Raw genomic sequence first — 22665 nt, 5'->3', positions numbered from 1 at the left:
AATGAGTTTTTAATGCCAACAACTGAGAACTCTTAGTACACATAATTCTCCAAACCTACAAAATACATGATTGTACAGTACTACACTTATACTAACATGATATGTTTACCCTCCTGTTAAAAGTGACAGCTCAAACCATTTCAGTTGTCACAGTGATAAGAGTTGAAGGTTCTGCAGAACTGCCATATTAAGAATAGCCTATCTAAAGCTTAGGAAAAAAATGTTGTGTTTCCTGTTTCCCAACTGACCCTAGAAAAAACTGGCAACCCTAGATTTCTTTGTGTGTGGAACCCTCCTAAATTTTGCAAGCTGATCGACCTTTTCTAGCTCCATGATCTGACACCTGAGTGATGAAATAATGTTGCACAATCGGTTTTCCAACATTGGCACTGACAACATAATCCTCATGCAAGTTTTAGTACTTTGTTAAACTGTATTGTACAGTAAGAAAAGACCTCCTTAGTAAAAATTGGATCACTAGACATCGCCAAAGTGTAAAAGAAAAAGATAATCCCTACCTGCCGACCCTAATTTTTTTCAGGACTGAAACAGGGAACACAACATTTGTCCCCAGGCCTAAGATATAATTAGCCTTTGCAAGCTTTAAAATTAAACAAAATACCATCTAAAACATTGGGAATGTAAAGACATAGGAAAAAGCTGCCAATGATAACAAGGTAACTTCTTCAACAACAAATGTATTTTTGAGTTAAAGAACAGTCAAAGTTTGAAACTGGGTTACTAGTAATAAATCAGGGCTGTGATTTCTGGGTTGAAACACCAGATGACTGGTGTGTTGCACGACAAGTCAGCTGACACAAAGGTTACATTGCCTGGGGCTAGCTTGTACAAACCCCCTGTTCTAGTTTTACAGTCTTCAAGGTCTCCGGGCTTTACTTTGCTTGGCAGTATTTTACACAAATCTTAATGTTTTGATCATATAAGACAACAAGAAAATATGTGAATGCTGTCTTTTTAAAACTGTACTTCTAGTAATGGAATTTCTAGCCCGGGCCCTAATTACCTACATGTAGTCTTTGTGTGTAGACAACTCTAATTATCAAATTGAATACTCTTCAGAAAAATGATCAGTAGTATTTGAAAAATGACCGATTTAAGAATTATGTACACACCACAATATAAATGAACTGTATAGGTTTGTACAAAATGTGTTTCCTTACTTCATACACTTGAGCACAGTGACTGTAGAAAAGTTCATTTTCCTAATGCAACTAGACAAACCTTTCATCAAACAAACCTTCCACCAAACAACATGAGCTTATCTAATGATATCTAGCTTTATATTGTATAAATCTGGTCATCATGTTTTCTTTTGACCTGTACTTAGCCCAAAAATGTGCAAAAGAAAGGTCGTCATTCATTCATTCATTAAAGAGGGTCCAGAAGGTCCCTGTAAAGTCAAAGGTCACCAGATGTTTTGCTGGTCTTAATTGGCTTTTCTAGCCAATCGTTGTCCTCGTCACATATGCAGGCCCTCTTCTGGGCGTCCTTGAAAGATTTGCAGCCCAGGCTTGTAGTGCCTGCATACATCAGCTGAGAAGTCATCTGGCACCCTACAAACAGGCACAAAAATAATTAGATACAGGAGCATCTATGCAATAAACTCTAAAACCATGTCATGGCAGATCACAGTCTTCACCCTCTGGGGATTCCTACGTATAGTTAAGCACCTCGAGGTGAGCTACACAAATAGGTTTGATAAGCAGGCTACAGTGGGGCATGTTAAAGATTCATACCCAGAATCATATCATATTTTCATACCAGCAAGCAATTCCTACGACACTAGGGAGCACCAACACAAATGGCAGATGCCATTTGTTTAAGTGAATGCCACAAGAAATTCTTGAGTGTGAAAGTAAACTTGGAACAAGCTACTATCAGAGACTGTGTAAATCAGTCGACCATCATCGGATTCAAGAACTTCATTGGCAAATACATATTAGGACCACGATGGACATAGGAGCTACAAAAGGCTACCCACCCACCTGCTCCTGATTGCTGAGAAGTGACAGTCTCTGCTATTCAGGAAAATTTAGATTTTTATAATTAAGTCAATCTAAGCACCATTAACTTAAAGCTTGTTTTTCAATACTCACCCTCATATTGATCTTTTGAGAGAGTTGTACTGAGGTTCTCGCACATTTTGTCCAGGCAGGACTTAAACTTGTCGTCACAGTCCTGACGGTTCTTCCCACAGGTGTCATAACAGATGTCATGTTTGTCACAGCAGCGTGTCATTGCAGGGAGACTGGTGGTGTCCATCTATTGTACAAAACAACAAACAAGTCAGGGTCTAGAATGGTATGGCCACGTTAAACATGCCAGTGGCTAGAGCTGTATCAACAACATCATTGGTCAATGATGTTGTTAATACATGAACTGCAGCTGCCTAGAAGCAGAGGTTGGGGAAGACCTAAAAAGACTTTGATGGAGTGTGTCAAGAAAGACCACTGGATAGGGCAGTCTGGAGGTGCAGTGTGAAGACCAGTACTACATGTACTAGCCGAGTGCTGCCGACCCTTGTGACAGGTGCCTTGAGTTCAACATACAGGGCTTGTATATTAAATTCCAACAATGAACTTTAACCTTTTCATGAACCAATGTATTGTTGGATGGATAAACTGTAACAACTAGGAAATATGAACATTTTAGAGTTGATTCAGCACCTGAATCCCTTTTTTTCCAAGTCAAAAAAAATGAACCAGGTGATTCCAAGAACCAACTAAATGTACATGTAATTTAATTCATGTGGCCTTGTGCACAAACGGTCAGGTCTGGTTTTTCTGGTACAGACTACTAAACAGCACTGTGTGGCAGTGAGTGCATGATAAGGCATTGTAACATGTAATGTATTAAGATTGCACAAAGACACTGGTTTATAAATTATCTTTGCATAACCTCTACCAGCTATTGTTGTACAATAAATTAATGTAGGAATGCGTGGGCTAGGGATAACTTGTCTATAGTATGATAAGGTGGGTTTACTAGTCATGTATTTTTCAAGACTCTTACCTGGAGTCCAAAGGAGCCACAACCATTAGACCGGGGCACATGTTGGGGATTTTTTCTGGGCTTCTTCCCTTTGGTATTAAGAAACATCAACATCATGTGTTATCATGTACATGCATGAAATTCATCGCAATTAAACCTACAACAATAACTTTATACAGTGTCCTTGCAATAACTCCTTATATAATTGTTACCTTTGACTCTCAAAATCTGAGAAACTAGATCTACAGTACAATAGGTAACTGCAGCAATAAAAGAGCATGTGGAGGATCTAATTATAACGTAGTTAGTTGGATTGGTTCAAGTATCTTAGAGTTGTTTTATGTACTAGTATACATTTATAATTTTTTAGTACCAAAAAGATACGAAGAGAGTTCAAAATATATTCATAAACAATTTTGAACCCCCTTAGTCTAGTGAAGGACCGAGTTACACTTCAAATCTACCTACCGTTTTTACAGACATAACCACATTCCAGATCGCCCGCTTCTTCCACCACTCCGAAAAGATTTTCTAGCGACTCGAGCCCCTGCATCAAGCCGTCAAGGCTGTCCCGTAAGCCCTTCACGTCTCCTAAGTCTGGGTGGCTTTTCTCTCCGCTTTCAGGCGTCTTCTTCTTCTTCTTACACCATATTTCGGGCACAGAAATCAACAAGACTAGAACCAGAAGCTTACGCATCTTTGTGGAGAGTTAAAAACGCCCTTGTCGTGCCAAATCTTACAGGAAAGACGATGTTTGTTGAGCTACGCTCCACTTCCTGGTTTGAGGATTTCAAGTTACCCGGAAAGATCTGACCTGGCTTGCGCTGATTGGTCAGAAGTTTGACCCTTGACCTGGCTTGCGCTGATTGGTCAGGAAATAACCTTTAGCCACCTGTTGACCCGTGCAAGGGCGACACCTGGCAGGTTTAAGATAAACTGCAGAAAGTGTAGCAAATTATTACTAGTAATCGAGCTTGTACTTGTAACAACTTGCAAGAGAGCTCAGAGAGTAATATAACTGTTCGGAGTTTTCATCTGGATTGTAGCACTGTGTAATGATGAACAAATCTACATGCATGTATAATAGGCTTTATTTGTGTTTTGCCATAAACAACTATAATATTGTACATTGTATAATTGCTTTGTGACAGTTGTTAGCAGTTGTTACACACAGTACAAAATTCACATTCTTGTATTGCTACGTTATTCAGTGTTTCCCTAACTGTAGCAGTACTCTGTACATGTATATGTGATTTCAGTACAACTTCCCTGGAAGTTGAAGGGAACACGGCCAAAGTTTTAAGTATGTTTTATGCCATACTACGATGTACATTTTTATTTGCCTAACATAAAATGGGAACAACAAGAAATTGACATTGATTCAAGTAACGAATACATATTATACTACAATGAGAATCATATGTATTTATTGTAATGTATGTACTAAAAACTTGAAAGTGTTATTTTTACTTCTAGTGATAGTTAACAGTTTTGGGTTACAAACTTTCCAATTTTTGGTTTGTTTTTCAGTCATTTCTTTCATACAGTTACACAATGATTCAATGACTAAAATCTTTGTTTTAGTTGTATATCTGAAAGGTTCAAGAAAAAAGCTAGAATCCTTCATGTGCATGGTCAATTGTTCTGTTTTTATGTTTACCACCAGACTATACAGTGCAGTTCACTCCTCCGTAAGATTGGTACATAAAAGAAATGTCCTCTTGTGTTAAACGAACACATTTTATTTTAAACTGTTCTTGTGTCACATCTAACTTTGCTTCACTGACTTTCCAAAGCACTTTTACATGAGTACATCTTTTTTGAGAGGAAAGATCACGTCATCAGGTCTTTTGTGGCGATTGTAGAAAGGAGGAAGAAAGGGAAAGAAAGAAGATGTATTTTAAAATGTCTGGAGTTTTTACAAGGTTTGATTCACGCCAAGAGAAGATTTGACCCTGTCTCTGTTTTGCCACACACACCAGAGTGCTGCCAGTCCAAACCCAACCCCTCCCCCTCTAGCCATGCCCTTCAGTCCAGCTGTGTGGAAAAAAAACAGAAAACATTAAGTTTAACACAGTTTCATTGCATATATATGCACACTGAGCACATCGGCAGAACATAATGCACTTGCGCGAAACCTGTAATGTATTGTACATAGCATTTTGGCAGAACTTCTCATATATGGTTGTATTCATGCATATAACTTATATCCCGTTAAAATCCCGTCTGAAGTTTCCAAATGTTGTGTTGGAAAAGATATCCTCTGCAATAGACAAAATTCTGATGCAATGTTGACCAGACATCCAACAAAAAATGTGAAAAATCAGGGTTTCAGGCACGTACAGTACGTTCTGCTGACATGCTTGTACACTGACTGTACTGTATTTTTTCGATCAATATTACAGACCCAAATAGAATACCTATACAACTATTATTCAGCATTTACTATCATGCACATACAGTCAATGCTCCATTGTTCATAATTACCTGAATATCAACCTGCATCCTGGTCAACTGGTACCCTTTCAAAGTGTAATGAGACCGTTCATGTAGTGCAAACTATCACTTTGCATCAGTACTAGTGAAGCTAACCCTACGGTAAGTTACTTCCTAGCCTTACCTGTGGATTTGAAGAGGAGTCCTGTAGATGTTCCTGCCAACAGTGTTGATCTCTCATCATCAACATCAAAGAACAAGGAAGATGAGTACAGCACACCAAATGCACTGTAGAATAGGGCTGGGGGAAAAAGAGAGAGAAAAATATGAACATCAGATTGTTTTCCTTTATCCTTACAGTAAGTTACAGCTAAAGAAATAGAGAATTAGTAGCAAAACTGGCACTTAAGTATGCTACATGTGAAGGAGAAACATTACAACATACCGATCACACCAAGTGTGTTTGCTGTTGCTGCACCTCTCTTCAATGTCAGGTTCAGCAGCCTAGAATGTAGGAAATTGTGGAAACATGTCATTAACTTCCTACAGTACTGTTAAAAGATAACCATGCCTCACTAAATGCCCACAAAAAGCAGCAAATACAAGGTACATCTATCATTATATCTTACTTTCAACAAAGATAAAACAGAAATGGGATGGAAAAATTACCAATCTAGTTTATTCACTTATAAATCTCAGGATAGTCCATTCAGTAAACAAAGTGCAGCAAGCTCTTTTAAACAGGCAGCAATCGAGGAAAAAAACTCAAACTAAAGATAGCATCAGGCCATATTAGTACTAGTGACTTACTGGACATATTTAGGTTTGCTCCATGCTAGCTCTGCTGTCTCGCTCAACCCTAGTCTTAGACCATTCACTCCTCCATAGATTGCTCCTGTGTGGGAATAGAAAAAAAGATGCTAGTAAGTGATATAAAAGGATATACAAATGTACATTGTATTTAAATATACTGTAGAGACATAAAATGTTTGTCAAAGAGAACTTAACATAGTAGAACTAACTTTGATTTGAGTTGAAAGTTGTACTTGAACTTGAAGGAAAATAAAAGAACAACAGAATTCCACACCTGCCGCCACAGAACTGCCAATCTGTGAGAAAGCCAGCTCAAATCTGCCCCGCGTTCTCTTCTCTGTCGGGAAAATGAATTCTGATCCTCCCTGTTAAGAGATAAAGGAAGGATCTGGTGTCAACTTGAATTCATTACTTTCTGAAAGTAATAAGTACAGAAAGAGTATTCTATATCTCAACTAGACTAATTTATGTTTATCCATATCAGTTAGTAAGTTACGGATGCCAATAAAACAACTTGCCAAATCTAACCTGATTCAAGTATGATGGGTCAATGTTGAGGTATGGTGAAAATGATGAACCTGAAGATGTCACTGCAAGAGACAGAAGACTGTCAGTAGAGCACTTTTTGTGATACACAACACCCCTCAACCATGTGATGCCGTCAAACATACTATGTGTAACACATAGTATGTATTATATTGTTGGAATGCAGGGCAGCCCGGATGGTCATGAATGACTACGCCCGCACCAGTAGTGTGACCGAAATGTTGCAAAAACTCCAATGGCCCACTCTTGCAAACAGAAGAAGAGAGGCACGTCTGACTACAATGTTCAAAATAACTCACGGTCACATGCACATACCCTCTGAACAATATCTTATTCCTGCACAGCGGCGCACCAGAGGTAGCCACGCCTTTAAATACAATATTATTCCTGCAACGAAAGACTGTTTCAAATTCTCATTTTTCCCACGCTCGATTCGAGAGTGGAACAGTTTACCTGCCCAGGCCGTACAGGCACAATCTGTGGAGGCCTTTCGGGCCTCTCTACTGTAAGGTCCACGCACCTCCCCCCCCCCCTCAGCGATACCCCTTACGGGGTTGTTAGAGGAAGAAGAAGAAGAAGAAGAAGGAATATTATTTTCAACAAAAAAGTCTGATGGCTTCTTCTTTTCCTCTGAGAACATTTACCAATTTTGTCGTATTTTGGTTTTCCTAAATTAGAAAACGAAGAAAGGCTTTAAAGTGATATGTTATTATGTAACTGTCATGTTCCCATGTGGTAATAACGCTACGAGCTGTTTACCACATGGGAACATGACGCAAAATCATTGTATGGCAGAGGGAGTGGGAGGGGGGCACGCAAGGAAAATATGACCTTTTGGGGGAAAACTATGCTCTAGGCCATGATCTGGTTTTCTACAGTCATCAGAAACAAAATCAAACCATTTTAAAGTTATACCACTTGCTTGTTGGGCTTAGATTGACTTATATCTAGAGAAAAAAACGGAAAACGTGCAAAAACCGAAACCGTCGATCCGGAGTCTCCATATGACGTAACACATGTGTCATTTTGAAGACAATCGAAGACTACAAAAACACACGAAATACTCACGTGGTACGTTCATGGACGGGTCCTGGGCGCCGTAGAAGTTGAAGGGTGACGAGGGAGGCGTTTGACTTCTGTCCATGGCGGAATTTAGCAGCAAAAACTACGAAAAAAGACGGCAAATCTACGACCTTTCACAAGCACGTCACACCGTGCTTAGCATTTAACGCCTCTCAGTGCGCAGGTCATTTTTGGGGTACAACCACTTATAAAAAAGGAGAAATTTTGAAATAATATTTGATGTTACATACAAAATATAAGCTAAAATGTAATCTATCAATGCTTAGACAAAATTTTACATTTGTTTAATGTTTTAAGTATGAATAGATTACTGTTAATCTATTTTTAAACTCGTAAATAAAAATTCTTGAAATTCAAATATACCCTATACTACATGGTATCGACCTTTCGACCTCTAACCTTTCTATCGGTGGGAAACACGAGGTGATTTGTGCAGTTTCCTCTCGAGGTTTGCTTGATTATGACTTTATACGTTTGTTTCCGGAGAATGTCAAAGTTTCTGTTAATATCATAGGTATAAAATTGATGCAAGGATTATGTTTCATTCGCTGTCCGAAATCAGAACATGATTATCTTTGCTGTTATGATCCCTGCCATATCCAGTGGCATGAACGCACATGTTTGCTTGCTGTTTACTCCTGCCTCCAAGCAGAGGTTGATGGGGGAAGATCGTTTGCTTTTTACTTCGGGGGTAGCGACAAAAAAAGGACCATATATAAAAAGCAAAAAATCTTCCCCCATCAACCTCTGCTAGGAGAGTAGTTAACTCATTGTTTTCCACGATCGTGAACTGTTTAGTAATTTTCTGAAGATGCTAGCATACAAAAATTTTGTAATTATGTGGCAAGGCAGCGTCTACAGAATCTACACCCATTTTCATTTTGTGCTGGAGTACAATGATGATCGCACATTAAACTCTGGTAACGTTAGCACTTTATGTTATTGCACTTAAAATCATAAACTTTTTCAGAGCCTTAAAAAATTTGAGTGAACTTCTTTTTTTTATTTTTTCAGATCCCCCTTGGAGCTAGAACTGTGGTACATATGGGATGAAATGAATTGAGAGTACTATCTTATAGTACATATGAACTTGGAAGTTGGAGTTGAAGAAATCAGTAAACTCAGAATGTCAGAATACGACGAAAATACCAGAAACAGAGACTCGTCAGAACAGGAATGTCCAAAGAGTACAGACAAAGACTCTGTTTCTCTTGACACAGATGAAACTGTCCAAGAAAGTAACATTTCTTCTTCCCCAGGTGACACCAGAAGCCAGGAAGTCAGCAAGTGCCAATCAACTTTTGTTGATAAAGATATCGCCATGGAAACAGAGGAAAGAGAAATAGTCCCTCCCCATCCAGACATAGAGGGAGCTACTGATGTAGAAAGAAAAGATGTTCACAGCGTGGCAAGTCAACCATCGGTTACCACAGAGTGGGAACATCCAAATGATGTAGAAGAAACAGATCACACAACTGTCACCAAAGAAATGACAGAGACAAAAACAGATTTGAGTTTAGAAACAAGAAGTAAAACACAGCCAGACTTATCCACAGATACTATGGAGATTGACAATATGGAAACAAACAATGTGGATGTTGTTCAAGCTCATCCTGTAACAAGGCAAGATGTTATAGATACAAAAGAAGCTGTAGAATTGCAGCAAGAGGAACCCTACAAAGAAGAAACTCCTGGAGGTGAAGAAAATGTTCAGGAATCATCAGAAAGTGAGAGCACTTCATCTGAAGAAAGGTCAGATTATACAACCAGTTTTTGCATTTAGGTCATACTCACTTGATTTTACGGATGACGTCCTCTGAAGACCCCCAAACTAGAGTGGGCATGCGAATAAAAGAAAAATAAGGCCAGAAAAAAATGCTTCTAAACAACAGGAATACTAGTGCAATGCTGGTATTGTGAATTTGCAGTTGTACCTAGTCACTTTTATGATAAGCCGGCACATGCTGGCCTTTTGCAGCATTTATGAGTCAGCACTGTACTGAGTTCTTGAGTACTCTGTGCCATCCTCCATAGTTTCCACCGGCTCCCTTTTGTCACTAGTTAATACCACGGACTTTGGAGGATTACTAGCACTTGGGCCAGAGGCTGGGAGAAGGTGAAAATCAATGCGCGCAGATGTCATCCATAAACTTAAATCAGTGTGGCATGTACATGTATATATATAGTGCTACAAGGCTAGAGATTATTATTTTTACTTTTTTTATATATGGTTTTAAAAAAATTTAACACATCTCTCTGTTTACTTTGTTTCAGTGAATCATCGTCAGACAGCAGTGATTCAGAAGATGAAGAGGAGGAGGAGGTGAAAAATGACAAAGTCAAACAGGACCAGCCCTCACAGGCCAAGGAGGAAGTCGTAACTCAGGTTTGTTTTGGTGACTTTTGGAAGTATTTAGAAAATGCATTAGATTTAGGGAAAAAATGTGCTTCATCTTCCTGTGTCTTACCTGACCAACCCTAGAAAAAACTGCTGATAGCCTTTTGTTGGGTGAATCCCAGCAAGGGAGATATTTTTTTTGTGCTGATCAACCTTTTTTTCTAGCTCTATGATCTGACACCTGAGTGATGAAACATTGTACAATCGGTTTTCCAACATTGACGTTGAAAATGAATGTGCCCTAATGCAAGTTTTGCTTTTGTAACATGAAAGTTGGACTACTTAGTCACCAAAGTCTAAAAAAAAAGAATCCCTACCTACCGACCCTAATTTTTTTTTTTTTAACAGGAAACACATTTTCTTTCCAAGTCCTAATACAAGCTTGACTATTCTGACAGGTGACACCGGATGTTCCTATTGAGGAGTTCCCAGATATCATCCTCCCAGAAGATGTACAGGTGAAGGCCATCGGGAAGATAAGCAGCATCATTGGACAGCTGGGTACGTAAATAATTTTACATACCATACTTGGAGTTTTTCTATGAAAAGTTAGGAAGAGGCCTAGGGAAAAAATGTTGTTTCCTGTTTCCCAACCGACCCAAGAAAAAACTACCAACCCTTTCCCCTTACCCATAGCTAAGTAATTAATAAGAAGGTCTATAGCACAGTTGCATTGCAATATTGATGGCTCAATGCGTTTTAAGCATTACACTGTGAGTTTCACCTGTTTTATCATACCACTGAGTGCTCTCCATCTGTACAGTTGTGGTGCAGGCCTATCCCAACACACCGGCACTGGATGCAGAGACACTGCTATTTAACACAGACAGGCAGTCCATTGGGGTGGTGAGTTCTTCAAACCTTTATTTACTGTACAGGTAGATTCTTGTAATTGATAGATCTCCAACTTGTCTTGTTCACGCTCATTTTTCTTTTACCCACTTTGTAATTATACTAGTATATGTATTTTGTCTTTGTGTTTTGCTCTCGTGTTATTTTTTTGAGTAGAAGGTGTCATATAAGCAACTGTGCTTCTTGCCTTATACTCTATAAATATATATATATCATTATGGATAAATAAAAATTAACTGAATAAATAACTTTGAGCATATTTTTCTTCTACAGGTGAATGACACGTTTGGGCCTGTTATCCAGCCATGCTACTCCATACAGTTCAGCTCTGCAAAGAAGATAGAGGCAGTAGGGTTAAACCTACAACATGAAATATTCTTTGCTCCAGAGGTGCAAGACTTCACAGTGTATGTCTTCACACAGAATCTCATCAAGTAAGTCTTGCTTTATCCTTTTTTTGCTTTATGTATTACCTTCAAAGGTTTCTTGTTAATAAAAATTATGCCTGAAAACAAATTTGGTATATTGAAGACATACTTAGTATATTGTAAGGCCTAGGAAAAATTGTTGTGTTTCCTGTTTCAATTCTTCAATCAAAAAATTAGGGTCAGTAGGTAAGGATTATCTTTTTTCTTTCTTTCTTTTTTTAGAATTTGGGGATCTCTAGTGACCCACCTTATACAAGAGAGTTTAACAATATAAAACTTGCATGAGGACACTTCATTTTTCATCTAGCCCTAACATTTTGGTGTAGGATGCCAGTAAATAGTAAAAATTGGCTTGTAATACATTTTTCTTTTTCTTAGGCAGAAAGGATCAGATGCTTCTTGGAAGAATGACCAGGAACCACCACCTGAGGTTGGGCATAACATTAGCTTTATCTATTGTACTTTAGACCAAATTTGCTTAGTATAATATAATATTTTGACCACCCACCAATATTTTGCATTAATCACAAATGCAGTGAACTAATGTATCACTTTTGTTTTCAAAGTACATGGGTAGCACGGGCAAAAGAAGACCTTCTAATTTGTTTGATTACTGTTATTTAAAGATTTCTTCAGCCATGTTAGCTACTGTATAGAACTATGGTTGTGCAGTGCCAGGGTATGTCATTAGGTGGCTCTTTTATCATGTCTACCATGTAAACTATTTGTTTGTACACAATTATGGTAAGAATTCTCCTAAGTTGATATAGAAACTGTCCAGTCTTACACTACAATATACCTTCACAGTATATTAATTTTCTGGAATACTAGTATTCCATTAAATATTCCGTGAAATATGTGTTGTCTTAAACATTTAACTTTTTTCTTCCTGTTTTTACCAAGTTTTTGGACTACAGTGATGATGAACAAGAAAAAATGGCCAAGAAAAGCCTGAAGGAGGCCAAGGGAAAGAAACCCAAACCAAGAAAGGCATTTAAAAGGTAAGACTGTCAGAGAAGTGTGTTCAAATTCAAACACAAGTAAGTACAAATGGCACATTTAAATTGAATGACAGTTCACATTGTATATAAGGAGATGACCATGTACATAGTAAATAAACTGCTGTACATCCGCTAAAATTGTGTTGCACCCTTTAAAATCCTTGTTTCAAGGTGACATTGCAACATAGTCCATAGCATGCACTCAGCACTGTTATACTTAACATGATTGAATCCCTCTGCGCACAGCCCAAAAAATTCTGTACTGAATTCAGCACTTCAAAGCCCTTAATGAGAGTGTACATTAGTCCCAAGGCACTTAAGAGGGTCCAGGCCTTTATAAGTGGTATGAAGTATGATGTTTGTGTGGATGGTGTTTGGTACCAGGGGCAGATGGTTTGTCTGTGTGTGTGAAGGGATTTATTTGACCACCAAGGAGTGAGTGTGTGTTTGTGTGGATGGTGTTCAGCACCAAGGACAGGTCATGTTTGTGTGGATGGTGTTCAGCATTAAGGACAGGTCAGGTTCGTATGGATGGTGTTCAGCACCAAGGACAGGTCACGCTTCAGTTTCAGTTTATTTTTTTATGTTTGTGTGGATTGTCTTCAGCACTAAGGACAAGTCATGGTTGTGTGAATGGTGTTCAGCACCAAGGACAGGTCCTGTTTGGGTTGATGGTGTTCAGCACCAAGGACAGGTCATGTTTGTGTGGATGGTATTCAGCACCAAGGACAGGTCATGTTTGGGTGGATGATGTTCAGCACCGAGGACAGGTCATGTTTGGGTGGATGGTGTTCAGCACCAAGGACAGGTCATGTTTGTGTGGATGGTGTTCAGCACCAACGACAGGTCATGTTTGTGTGAATGGTGTTCAGCACTAAGGACAGGTCATGTTTGTGTGGATTGTGTTCAGCACTAAGGACAGGTCATGTTTGTGTGGATGGTGTTCAGCACCAAGGACAGGTCATGTTTGTGTGGATGGTGTTCAGCACCAAGGACAGGTCATGTTTGTGTGAATGGTGTTCAGCACCAAGGACAGGTCTTGTCTGTGTGAATTTACATGACATTCTACTAATTCTGAAAGTCACATTGCCACTAAACAGAATACATGCAGACAAGATTGCTTCAGGTTTGCTTTAGACAAATTGCTATTATAAAGAATGGCTGTACAGAACGCAAATGATGTATCTTATATCGCTGTTCCATTGTGATAGGTTTCAGAGAAACCATTTAGCAAATGCATGTCACACTCGCTCCCTGTAATAAGAGACAATCAGGACAAATTGCACCTGTTATAGATGCTAAATGAGACATGGCCTTTGTGTAAATGGTAATCGTGCCAGACATGCGTGTGCCTTATCACCTAAACTACACCTGTGTCAGGGTAAAAAGTAACAGTAATGTCTGTCCTTTTATATCGGTTGGTAAAACACATGATGTTGTACATACCACATAGTCTACCCAGATGATTTCAGGTTGACCAGATTATATGAATTATAAAGGTGTGATCTGAATTATTGGTTGCTGGTTGCTTGTTATGTATCTCTGCAAGGCAGAATGTTCAGTAAGGCCATGTTGATTTGATTGAATTGATGACATCCTCTGGGAACCCCAAAACTGATGCGAGCATGCAAATAACAAAAAAGGTTGGCAAAAGAAAATTGCATTTATTATGAAATCTAGGTGGTTTATTATGAAATTAACATGGCCTAATGTTGCCTTGTGCATGCTATGTAGGTATATTTGGAATGTTATCTGGACCTGACATTGTATAGGTATACCTGTATGCAAATTGTATAACTTTGTTTTCTTTTGTTAATTATTTCAATATATATGTGTTTGGTATGAGAACATGAAATTTTGAAATGCACACAGTTCCATGTATCTTTATGATTGATCAAAATGTTTGTCAAAACCTCTTACTGTGTCCACAGAGATCCAGAGTTTCCCAGAACTGACAGTGGTTATCCCCCAAGTCAACATTATCAAGGTATTTTTTTTTATAACCAAGGTATCTGCATGACAGTTTCCAGAATGCTAAAGAACTCTAATCTCCAAGCAGATCCTAAGATGGCAAAAAGACAGTATCAAATTGGCCAGGCAGTATCCATTATATATTATATATATATATATAGCCAGTGTTCAATTCTGCCTGGAGAGTAAAGGAACTGGCTATATATGTCTCAGAATACACCTACATTAATATTTTTATAGTTGGTAACAAAGTACTGTATAGCAAGTGTCCTTTGTTAAGTGTCCTAGCCTATTAGTGTTGTATGTGAAATGAAGGAGTCTTGGACCATTTGGCTTTTCCTAAGGCCTCATGGAGTTAGTAAAGGTCAATCAGCTCAAAAAAAATGTCCCTTGCAGGGGTCCACCCAAAAAAGGCTAGGGTCGACAGTTTTTTTCTAGGGTTGGGAAACAGGAAAGACAATTAGGCCTAATTGAAATTCTGAGGTTTAAGTTCACCATAAGTTCAACATACTGTTACAAAACAACGACATCAAATATCTCCTACACTCGGCTTGAACTATTTCCTGCCACCCAGAATGTAGTAATGGTGCCCTTCGCAGCGTAAAATATCATTTAATCAGAACGGCTGCATTTTTTACTGACTCTGTCCTGTCTTTAGTGTCACCTTCAAATGTCCTCAGTCCACTATCTCATGCATTTCCCGCCGATAACATCTGTGGAGTCTGACATCAAAGTCCATGGTGCTGCCTTATCTTTCTGCTGCAGATAAATCCAATTTTCATCTAGTACTGCTGCCCATTTTTATCCATTGAAAGTTTAGTTGCACTGTGGTTGCTTGTAAAAGATAGAATTTTTCAATGTATAAAAAAGCTTTAGTCAAGTATATGTAATATTCACATTATTTATTGCTTTTTAAAATATTTTTTTTCTTTGGTACTAACATTCTCTTGTATTTCCTTGGCCCTGATTGGCCATTCTGAAGCATTACTAATGTTACTAATTTGCTATCCCCAGCCCTTTGTTTTGGACATTGTCAGACCTTTCCTTGGTGCTGATTGGCCATTCCCAGACCTTTCCTTGGTGCTGAATGGCCATTCTCAAACCTTCCTTGGTGCTGATTGGCCATACTAAGGCCTTTTCTTAGTGCTGATTGGCCATTCTCAGACCTTTCCTTGGTGCTGATTGGCCATTCCCAGACCTTTCCTTGGTGCTAAATGGCCATTCTCAAACCTTCCCTTGGTGCTGATTGGCCATACTAAGGCCTTTTCTTAGTGCTGATTCGCCATTCTCAGACCTTTCCTTGGTGCTGATTGGCCATTCTCAGACCTATCCTTGGTGCTGATTGGCCATTCCCAGACCTTTTCTTGGTGCTGAATGGCTATTTTGAGCTCTTTTTAGTGTTGATTGACAGTCTACAGCTCGTTTATTGGTACCGATTGCCCACTATTAGCAACTTTTGTTAAATCTAATCTACATCTAAATACATCTACACTGGAATGATAACTTACAACAAACTAATTTTACAGAATGTTTATCATCCACCTAAGACTCATTTAATTTTTGGGGGCCAGTCAAATGTGATAAAATGCTTTCAAATATCTTGGATAGAATCTTGCATATGTCTTTTGTAATCATACATACTAGTAAAATTAAAATAGGCATATACCAATTTAGTCAAATGTCACATATTGTATAACACATATTACGTATCTCACATTTATATTCAATCTGTTATTACGATGTCCAACCCTCATAACCTTTCATAAAGTACATAAATATGCTTCCATGCTAAAATATATGATTGATAGAGAAACATAATTAGAATCCCTCCATAAATGTAGATTCTAATTTTACAGACAAAATTTATGACAAAAACTAATTTAGCTGCAACATCTGTAGGTTTACCATAGCCATATTACTTGCAGAAGCTTGTGGAATTTATTTTGAATTTCAAGGTTACATATAAAAGTAAAGATATAGATGTATGACTGCACTGTTATCTTGAGTCTTCCTTTTTATACAGGGCCTGAAATTCATTATTTTTAAAAATAGCTACACTTAAAGTGCAAAAAATTCTGAGCACAAAAATTTTTTTTGATGCACCATATAGAATAAGATTGTTAGAATGTTTGCAAAATTTCTTTATAATGTTTCATTTCTAAAGAAATACTACAAGAAAGATTTTAGAATTTATTGGCATTTAGATGCTAAGAACATGCTGTATATTACTACAGTCTATGAAAATATTTGGGTGCACTGGTGCACCCATATGAAAAACTTGGGTGCACGGCTCCAATTTTGACTGCACTAAGGTACACATGCACCCAGTATTTCGAGTGCTGTTATATACGAGGGAACATAACCATTGAGCAATATCATTCAAAACTGCCCCCTGAAAATGATCAATTTATCATATAGAAACACAATTTCTTTTGAGATTGTCCCTGTTCTTACCCACAGCTTCACGTTCTAATACTGTTATCTTCTGGCAAAGGCCACAAAGAGGATTTCTGCACCATTTTTCAAGCGTCAATTTAGCTGGAAGATAAGGAATGCAATGTCTACTGGTGAAATACTGTAAATCTGAAAACATTTGCAGTCGTTTTGAATGTATGGTTTTTGTGGTAACCTCTACACCATGACATTTGATTGTACAGCAAGAAACTGAGATTTTCCAGAACAATACACTCTCTGTGCCCCCTGCAAACTTTAAACACTGAAAACCTCCATTTTCTGTAGAACACAAAATACAAGTCTCAGCAAACTTCATAGGATTAACAGTATTAAGCTTGCCAGTATGCTTTTAATAACGCTGCTGTCACATAAATAAATTCAACAATACCCGGTGTCTAATTTCATTGACAAGATGACGGGCTTAGAGAAGAGATGAATGTTAAACTTAGAATAGTCAGATTTTCTGCATTTTAGGACTGAAGGCTCTGCAAAAAATATGTTATTTGGCAAACATGCACTTTTTGTTTTCATTAATCTTTTTTGTAATGTTGCAATTCAGGAATGGTTCAAACATATATTTTTGATGTTCTAATCATATGTGATACAACATCAGATTCAAGTTAACTAGAATTAATGCACCATTATACAAGGTGCATTAAACAGGGCATATATTTTATAACCTTGACTTGAGCACATGCACCAAAGTAGCCATTTGGCTAATAGTATTGATTATCTATTGGCCACGAGTTAGCCAGATGCGAGAAGGTTAAACATGTATCGTACATGTAGTCTAATATGCATGTCTATATATTCTTTCTGGAGATAAATTTATGTACTCTATGTCCTTGTAGATTTTCTTAAAGTCTTTTGGGAGTGGTTTGGGTTAGTGCTGTGTACTGGTTTGCTGGAACAAGTTCCAGACTTGTAAACATGTTTAGGTTCAAGTCAAAAAAAAATATGAATGTCTGGAACTAGTTCTGGATTGACAAAAAAAATCATGTCACATTCTACTTTTTGTTAAATAATCTTAGACAGTCAAAATTTTGCACTGCAAAATGAAGAAAACATTGCCGTTGGGTAAAGTCAAGTGTCGGCCTCTGTAAATTATGTGGCCACAGTTTTGCCCAGACGTGCCCAACAAACAACATATCTTGCTTCTAAATCCTGTTAGTGCAGTGCTCGCTACAAAATCTTTCGGTAGGTACCCCATTTTCCATTGGGAAATGTTCACTGAGAAGTCCCTTCTGTATTTTGCATATGTCATTAACCTAAACCTCTGGACTTGAACGTTGGTTTAGGTACACAGCACTAGGGGGGGTTAACAAATTGTGATTGACCATTGATAACACATTTCTCATTTCATTTATTCCCAAACTTGCAAACCTTTCAGTGCTACATTTCCAATATCTGGGCTCAAATGTCACCATTATTGTGATGTAGTGCCAGACATTTTGCCTCAAAATGATGTGCACTTATGGAGAGTAGTCTGCCTAGCTTGGAATGTTGTACACAGTAATATTTATAGAATCACTCAACTGCAGTGCAGGACCTTTAATGTGTTCAATTTGGACACAGTGTAGTCCACACATACAATGCCAAGGCATCAGCTACCATGCAATCTGAATACAATCTTAATTGCATTTGTGGAGTCCATCATACGACTCCTAAGACTAATGCACCCTACGGAGCTAGACAGAGCCTTTAATGTACAAGTTCTGTGTGTCCTTCAAGGGTCATTTTTTTCTGTGCATATTTTAAAGGTAAACAGGTACTGGGCAATAGAGGACAAGCGTGTACCAAGGACATTACATAGGCTATATAATGTCTATATAATGTCCTTGCATATACACAGCCAACCATAGAATTTTTAATGTACGTGTTGAACATTTTTAACTATGCCCTTTAACTATCCTTCTAGAACATTGCAGTGAAAATTATCCTGATGCATAATATGACATGTACAGTTAGGAGTTTTAGATGTTGTGATAATGTTTTATTAACACTGTTCCATAATGATATCAGAAAACAATTATTTACCACCATGTCCAAAATGCACCCTTACTTTTCCACTATCTCCCACCAAGAGAAAACAATCTTACTACTAAAATCAAAGAACCCCCATATCATTATGATGAAGTGGGTAAATTCATCTCCCACTGCCTCAAAACAAGAAGTCAAATTGGAGTACCAGGTAAAAGTAGTACCAGGTATGTTGTAGAATGTAGTATTGATAATAACTTTGTACATAGTCTCTCATATTATTGTATCTTCTTTTTCATACATGTTGTTACTCCGTGAAGGAGGTCAGGACCTCCGGACGGAGTGTTGTAATCGGCTGATTTTTCATGTTCGCAGTCAAAACACTGGGTTCTCTTTGTGTAATCGGCACGCAATTTTATACGCCGTCTGCGGGCATGCCCGTGTTGATGCACGAATGTGTATTTTTGCCGTTGCTGCTTTCGCGGTCAATGTAATATCGCAGACGCACCCCTACAATTACGAGGCGAATTGGAATGGTCCAGAAAAACGCGTTGTTTGGAATAGCAGTGGGGTTCAAAAAAGTTCATGCAGATACGGGGTGGTTTTTATAAGTGGTTCCAGATGTTTTTGCCCATGGTTAAGAGATGCCAAGTTTTTTGGAAGATGTTCGCAGCCAAAACGCATTCTTCCGTACGTCGCATTTCTGTGTAATTTCGCATGTGGTGTTGCATTATGTCCGGGATGATGCACGTCTTTTTATTTTTACCGTAGCTGTTTTGATATTGGAGTAAATGCTTATTTTCGTAAACATCCCCATTCTTTGTAAATGGTTTCGTCCGTTTATGCAACTGTTACTGCGCTAATGACGACCAGTCGCGCTGTCCTGATACACCGCGAATGTGCGAGTGTTCCCTGTAGACAGTCCCGGGAGTCATTTTTTTCGCACATTCCAGGAGCCAAACCAAAATACGTTCATGAACCGAGTCCAAAAAACCGAAACGTGAAAATCGGATGATCGGACCTGATGTACATTTCTCTTTCTATAGATTGTACACACAATACACACATCTTTAGATAATCTGGCCATGGCAGGTTAAAAAAAAAGTAACCCTGAATCATACTAGATTAGCGTAAATGCATGTTAATGCGTTCAAAACAAGAAAAAAATTGTTTCCGGGTATTAATCTCTTGAATCACGGCGCTGAATATTGACGCAAAAATATTTCGGGCATCGCGCGCCCTTCCCGCGTCACGTGTAGGCATCTCGCATCTCTGATTGGTTGTTGCGTCTTAAGATGACTGAGCCGACGCGCGTTTAAACAATTTTTCTTTGTTCGATTTATCACACTTCACAGAGAATTGTCGCCAATGGCTACTTCTTTTTGTTGCAATATATAATACTTCACGGAGAATTGTCGCCTATGGCTTCTTGTTTGTATTTGAAATTAGCTCTCGGGCCTTGATTTGCAATAAACTTATGATAACAATCATTTGAATTTCTGTTTTGCTACAGGCCCAGGACCAAGTGGTTGGAGGGGCGGGTGGCACGGTTCCCATAGCAGTCAGGAACAGTGGTCCCGACGGCCCCAGCATGACTACAATGTCCCACAGTACCCCCCACCCTTTGATCCACCCCAATTCCCAGGCCCACCTCCAGGCCCCCCTCCCCCATTTCTTCCTCCAACTTTTGGTTGGAATCAGCAGCCCCATGCTATGAATGTGAGGCCTCTGAATTACGGACCTCCTCCTCCCGCACACCATGTGAATCCTCCGCCTCCGAACATGAGGCTACCTTTCCCCCCACCACCACCTCCACCACCACCACACATGAGGGATGGACAGGGGGGAGGGGGGCGACCTTCATTTCACCCTCACCACTACTCAGGTCCCCCACCCCAAGAGATGTTCCCGCCAATGCAGTTTCCTTTCCCACCCCCTCCACCACCTCCTCCTCCTCCTCCTTCAAATTAATAACAGCCAAAGCAACCTAATTTGTTATCTCACAAGAAAAATTAATTAGGTTCTAAAGAGTATATTTTTTCTGACAGCTACATCCAGTGTCAAGATGCCCAACACACTGGGTATATTTGATTTCCAGGGTGATTGGTAATAATTTCATCTAATCATTTAATTTAGAAGAAAATGCCCCCCACCCCTTACCAACACCATTTCTTAGTTTCATTAATCAACCTCAGCCAGTGTCAGCATTCTTACATTTTGAGTACAGAAACTATGATGGTTGAAAATATTTTTGGGGCAGTTTACTTCATGTATAAATGCTTTGATGCAGGAGGTGTCAATGTTCATAAGATAGAAAGAAATGACTTTGCATGGATCATAATTACATGCATCTACAAGTAGACCTTTTCGCCTAATATAAATCCCACCTATACCAATTTTGCAGGCATGGCGGCAGCTGCTAATATATTAAGGCTTAACAATCTGATGATGATTCATCAGGCACTAACTGTGCATGCACAAATGACATTTTATTTTCATTTTATTTTGTTTTGTTTGTAACAAGGGAACACATGGTAGCCTAGGCAACATTGCTGACATTTTTGAGCAACATACATTGTACATCTTGCCTTGCTCACCATATTCTGTTCAGTAGTTTATATGTGAAAGAACCTTGCCCTTCTTGAGGTGTATATGGTGTATGACTTTGCTTTAAATGTCAGTTTCACAGGCACCTGCTGCACCATGAATCTACATTAGGCCACAGCAAGAAATTTTTATGGATGACAACAGCACGAAATGAAAACAAGAAATTCTGTTGCCCTCTGACAGTGGTCAAAGATGTCTGTTGCTGTGCCGGATGGCATATAAATATGAAGAAAGGAAACAAGACAAGGCTCTGATCTATTGTTTTGTCTTTTACTTTGATGCAGTGAAATGTTTAATTCCTTTTATGTGATGGTGGCTGTGTATATGTGATGTTCCCACTGAATCAAAACCATTTGTACATTGATTTAAAACTTGTCTTTCTAAGTTTTTTAAGTGAGAAATGGATGTTAAATTATTTGGCAGTAAACTTAGGTATGATTCCTCGTTTGACAAGGTTTATGATGTGAAAATTTGAAAATGTAGGAATCTTGTTTTGTTTTTTTAGCCTGCCCTCTTTTGCCCTATTGCATTACATTTTGAGTCTGCGGAGGATGTCATACATAATATTTCCTTGCTGTGGCCTTACCACAGTGGCAGCTCTTGCCAGCATGCATTAGTGTGTACGTGGACTGATGACACATGCTCCACTGCTCATGCTGAAAGGTCATCTTCTTGGTAATGGCTTTGATGTCTGGGTAATGAGACTAATTAAGATGCAATTTGCAAGCTGTCTCACTTCGAGTGGCCTTTACACTCCAAACAAGCTGCCATTTCATGTAGAATCAATTTTCAGAGAGTATGTCGAAAACATATGATGTGTATAATGTTATATGATGCAGATATGTCTTCTATATTTTTTTCTATATTTGAAGAATAACATTAACAGGTTTGGAACAGTTGAGACATACATGTAGTTTGTATGACTGGTTAAAAATTAGTTATGATATGGTTAATAATTTGCATAATACAATTTTGTAGTCTTAAACTTTCTGTTACCATAAATGACTACAATTCAAAGAAAAGGTATGATTTTCTTAACATCATCTCAAAGATTCTTTGATAAGTGTCATACTGTTTTGGGAAG

At 38.5% G+C, this 22665-nt stretch overlaps 3 protein-coding genes across 3 annotated transcripts; 1 reads left to right on the top strand and 2 right to left on the bottom strand.

Moving 5' to 3' along the window:
- Positions 1-564: 564 nt before the first annotated feature.
- Positions 565-3861, bottom strand: LOC109478353 (group XIIA secretory phospholipase A2-like). The gene is made up of 4 exons (XM_019779881.1): positions 3481-3861; positions 3034-3101; positions 2118-2283; positions 565-1574 (listed from the first exon to the last, which is right to left on the bottom strand). The coding sequence occupies exons 1-4, from the start codon at positions 3707-3709 to the stop codon at positions 1420-1422; spliced, it is 618 nt and encodes a 205-aa protein (XP_019635440.1). The 5' UTR covers positions 3710-3861; the 3' UTR covers positions 565-1419.
- A 983-nt stretch (positions 3862-4844) lies between these two features.
- LOC109478365 (mitochondrial import inner membrane translocase subunit Tim23-like) lies at positions 4845-8048 on the bottom strand. The gene is made up of 7 exons (XM_019779893.1): positions 7876-8048; positions 6790-6851; positions 6536-6626; positions 6259-6343; positions 5894-5952; positions 5633-5749; positions 4845-5049 (listed from the first exon to the last, which is right to left on the bottom strand). The coding sequence occupies exons 1-7, from the start codon at positions 7949-7951 to the stop codon at positions 4931-4933; spliced, it is 609 nt and encodes a 202-aa protein (XP_019635452.1). The 5' UTR covers positions 7952-8048; the 3' UTR covers positions 4845-4930.
- An 860-nt stretch (positions 8049-8908) lies between these two features.
- On the top strand, positions 8909-21219 carry LOC109478242 (H/ACA ribonucleoprotein complex non-core subunit NAF1-like). Its single transcript, XM_019779700.1, has 9 exons — positions 8909-9642; positions 10165-10276; positions 10687-10789; positions 11052-11134; positions 11414-11574; positions 11947-11998; positions 12472-12569; positions 14501-14556; positions 20488-21219. Exons 1-9 carry the CDS (start codon positions 8975-8977, stop codon positions 20943-20945), a joined length of 1791 nt encoding a protein of 596 aa, XP_019635259.1. The 5' UTR covers positions 8909-8974; the 3' UTR covers positions 20946-21219.
- Positions 21220-22665: the final 1446 nt, after the last annotated feature.

The sequence above is a fragment of the Branchiostoma belcheri genome, unplaced genomic scaffold, assembly GCF_001625305.1.
Source record: "Branchiostoma belcheri isolate BF01 breed outbred unplaced genomic scaffold, Haploidv18h27 scaffold43, whole genome shotgun sequence".
NCBI classification, from domain to species: Eukaryota; Metazoa; Chordata; class Leptocardii; order Amphioxiformes; family Branchiostomatidae; genus Branchiostoma; species Branchiostoma belcheri.
The sequence above is the reverse complement of the archived record's forward strand: the minus strand, read 5'-3'. Positions and strand labels throughout refer to the sequence as shown.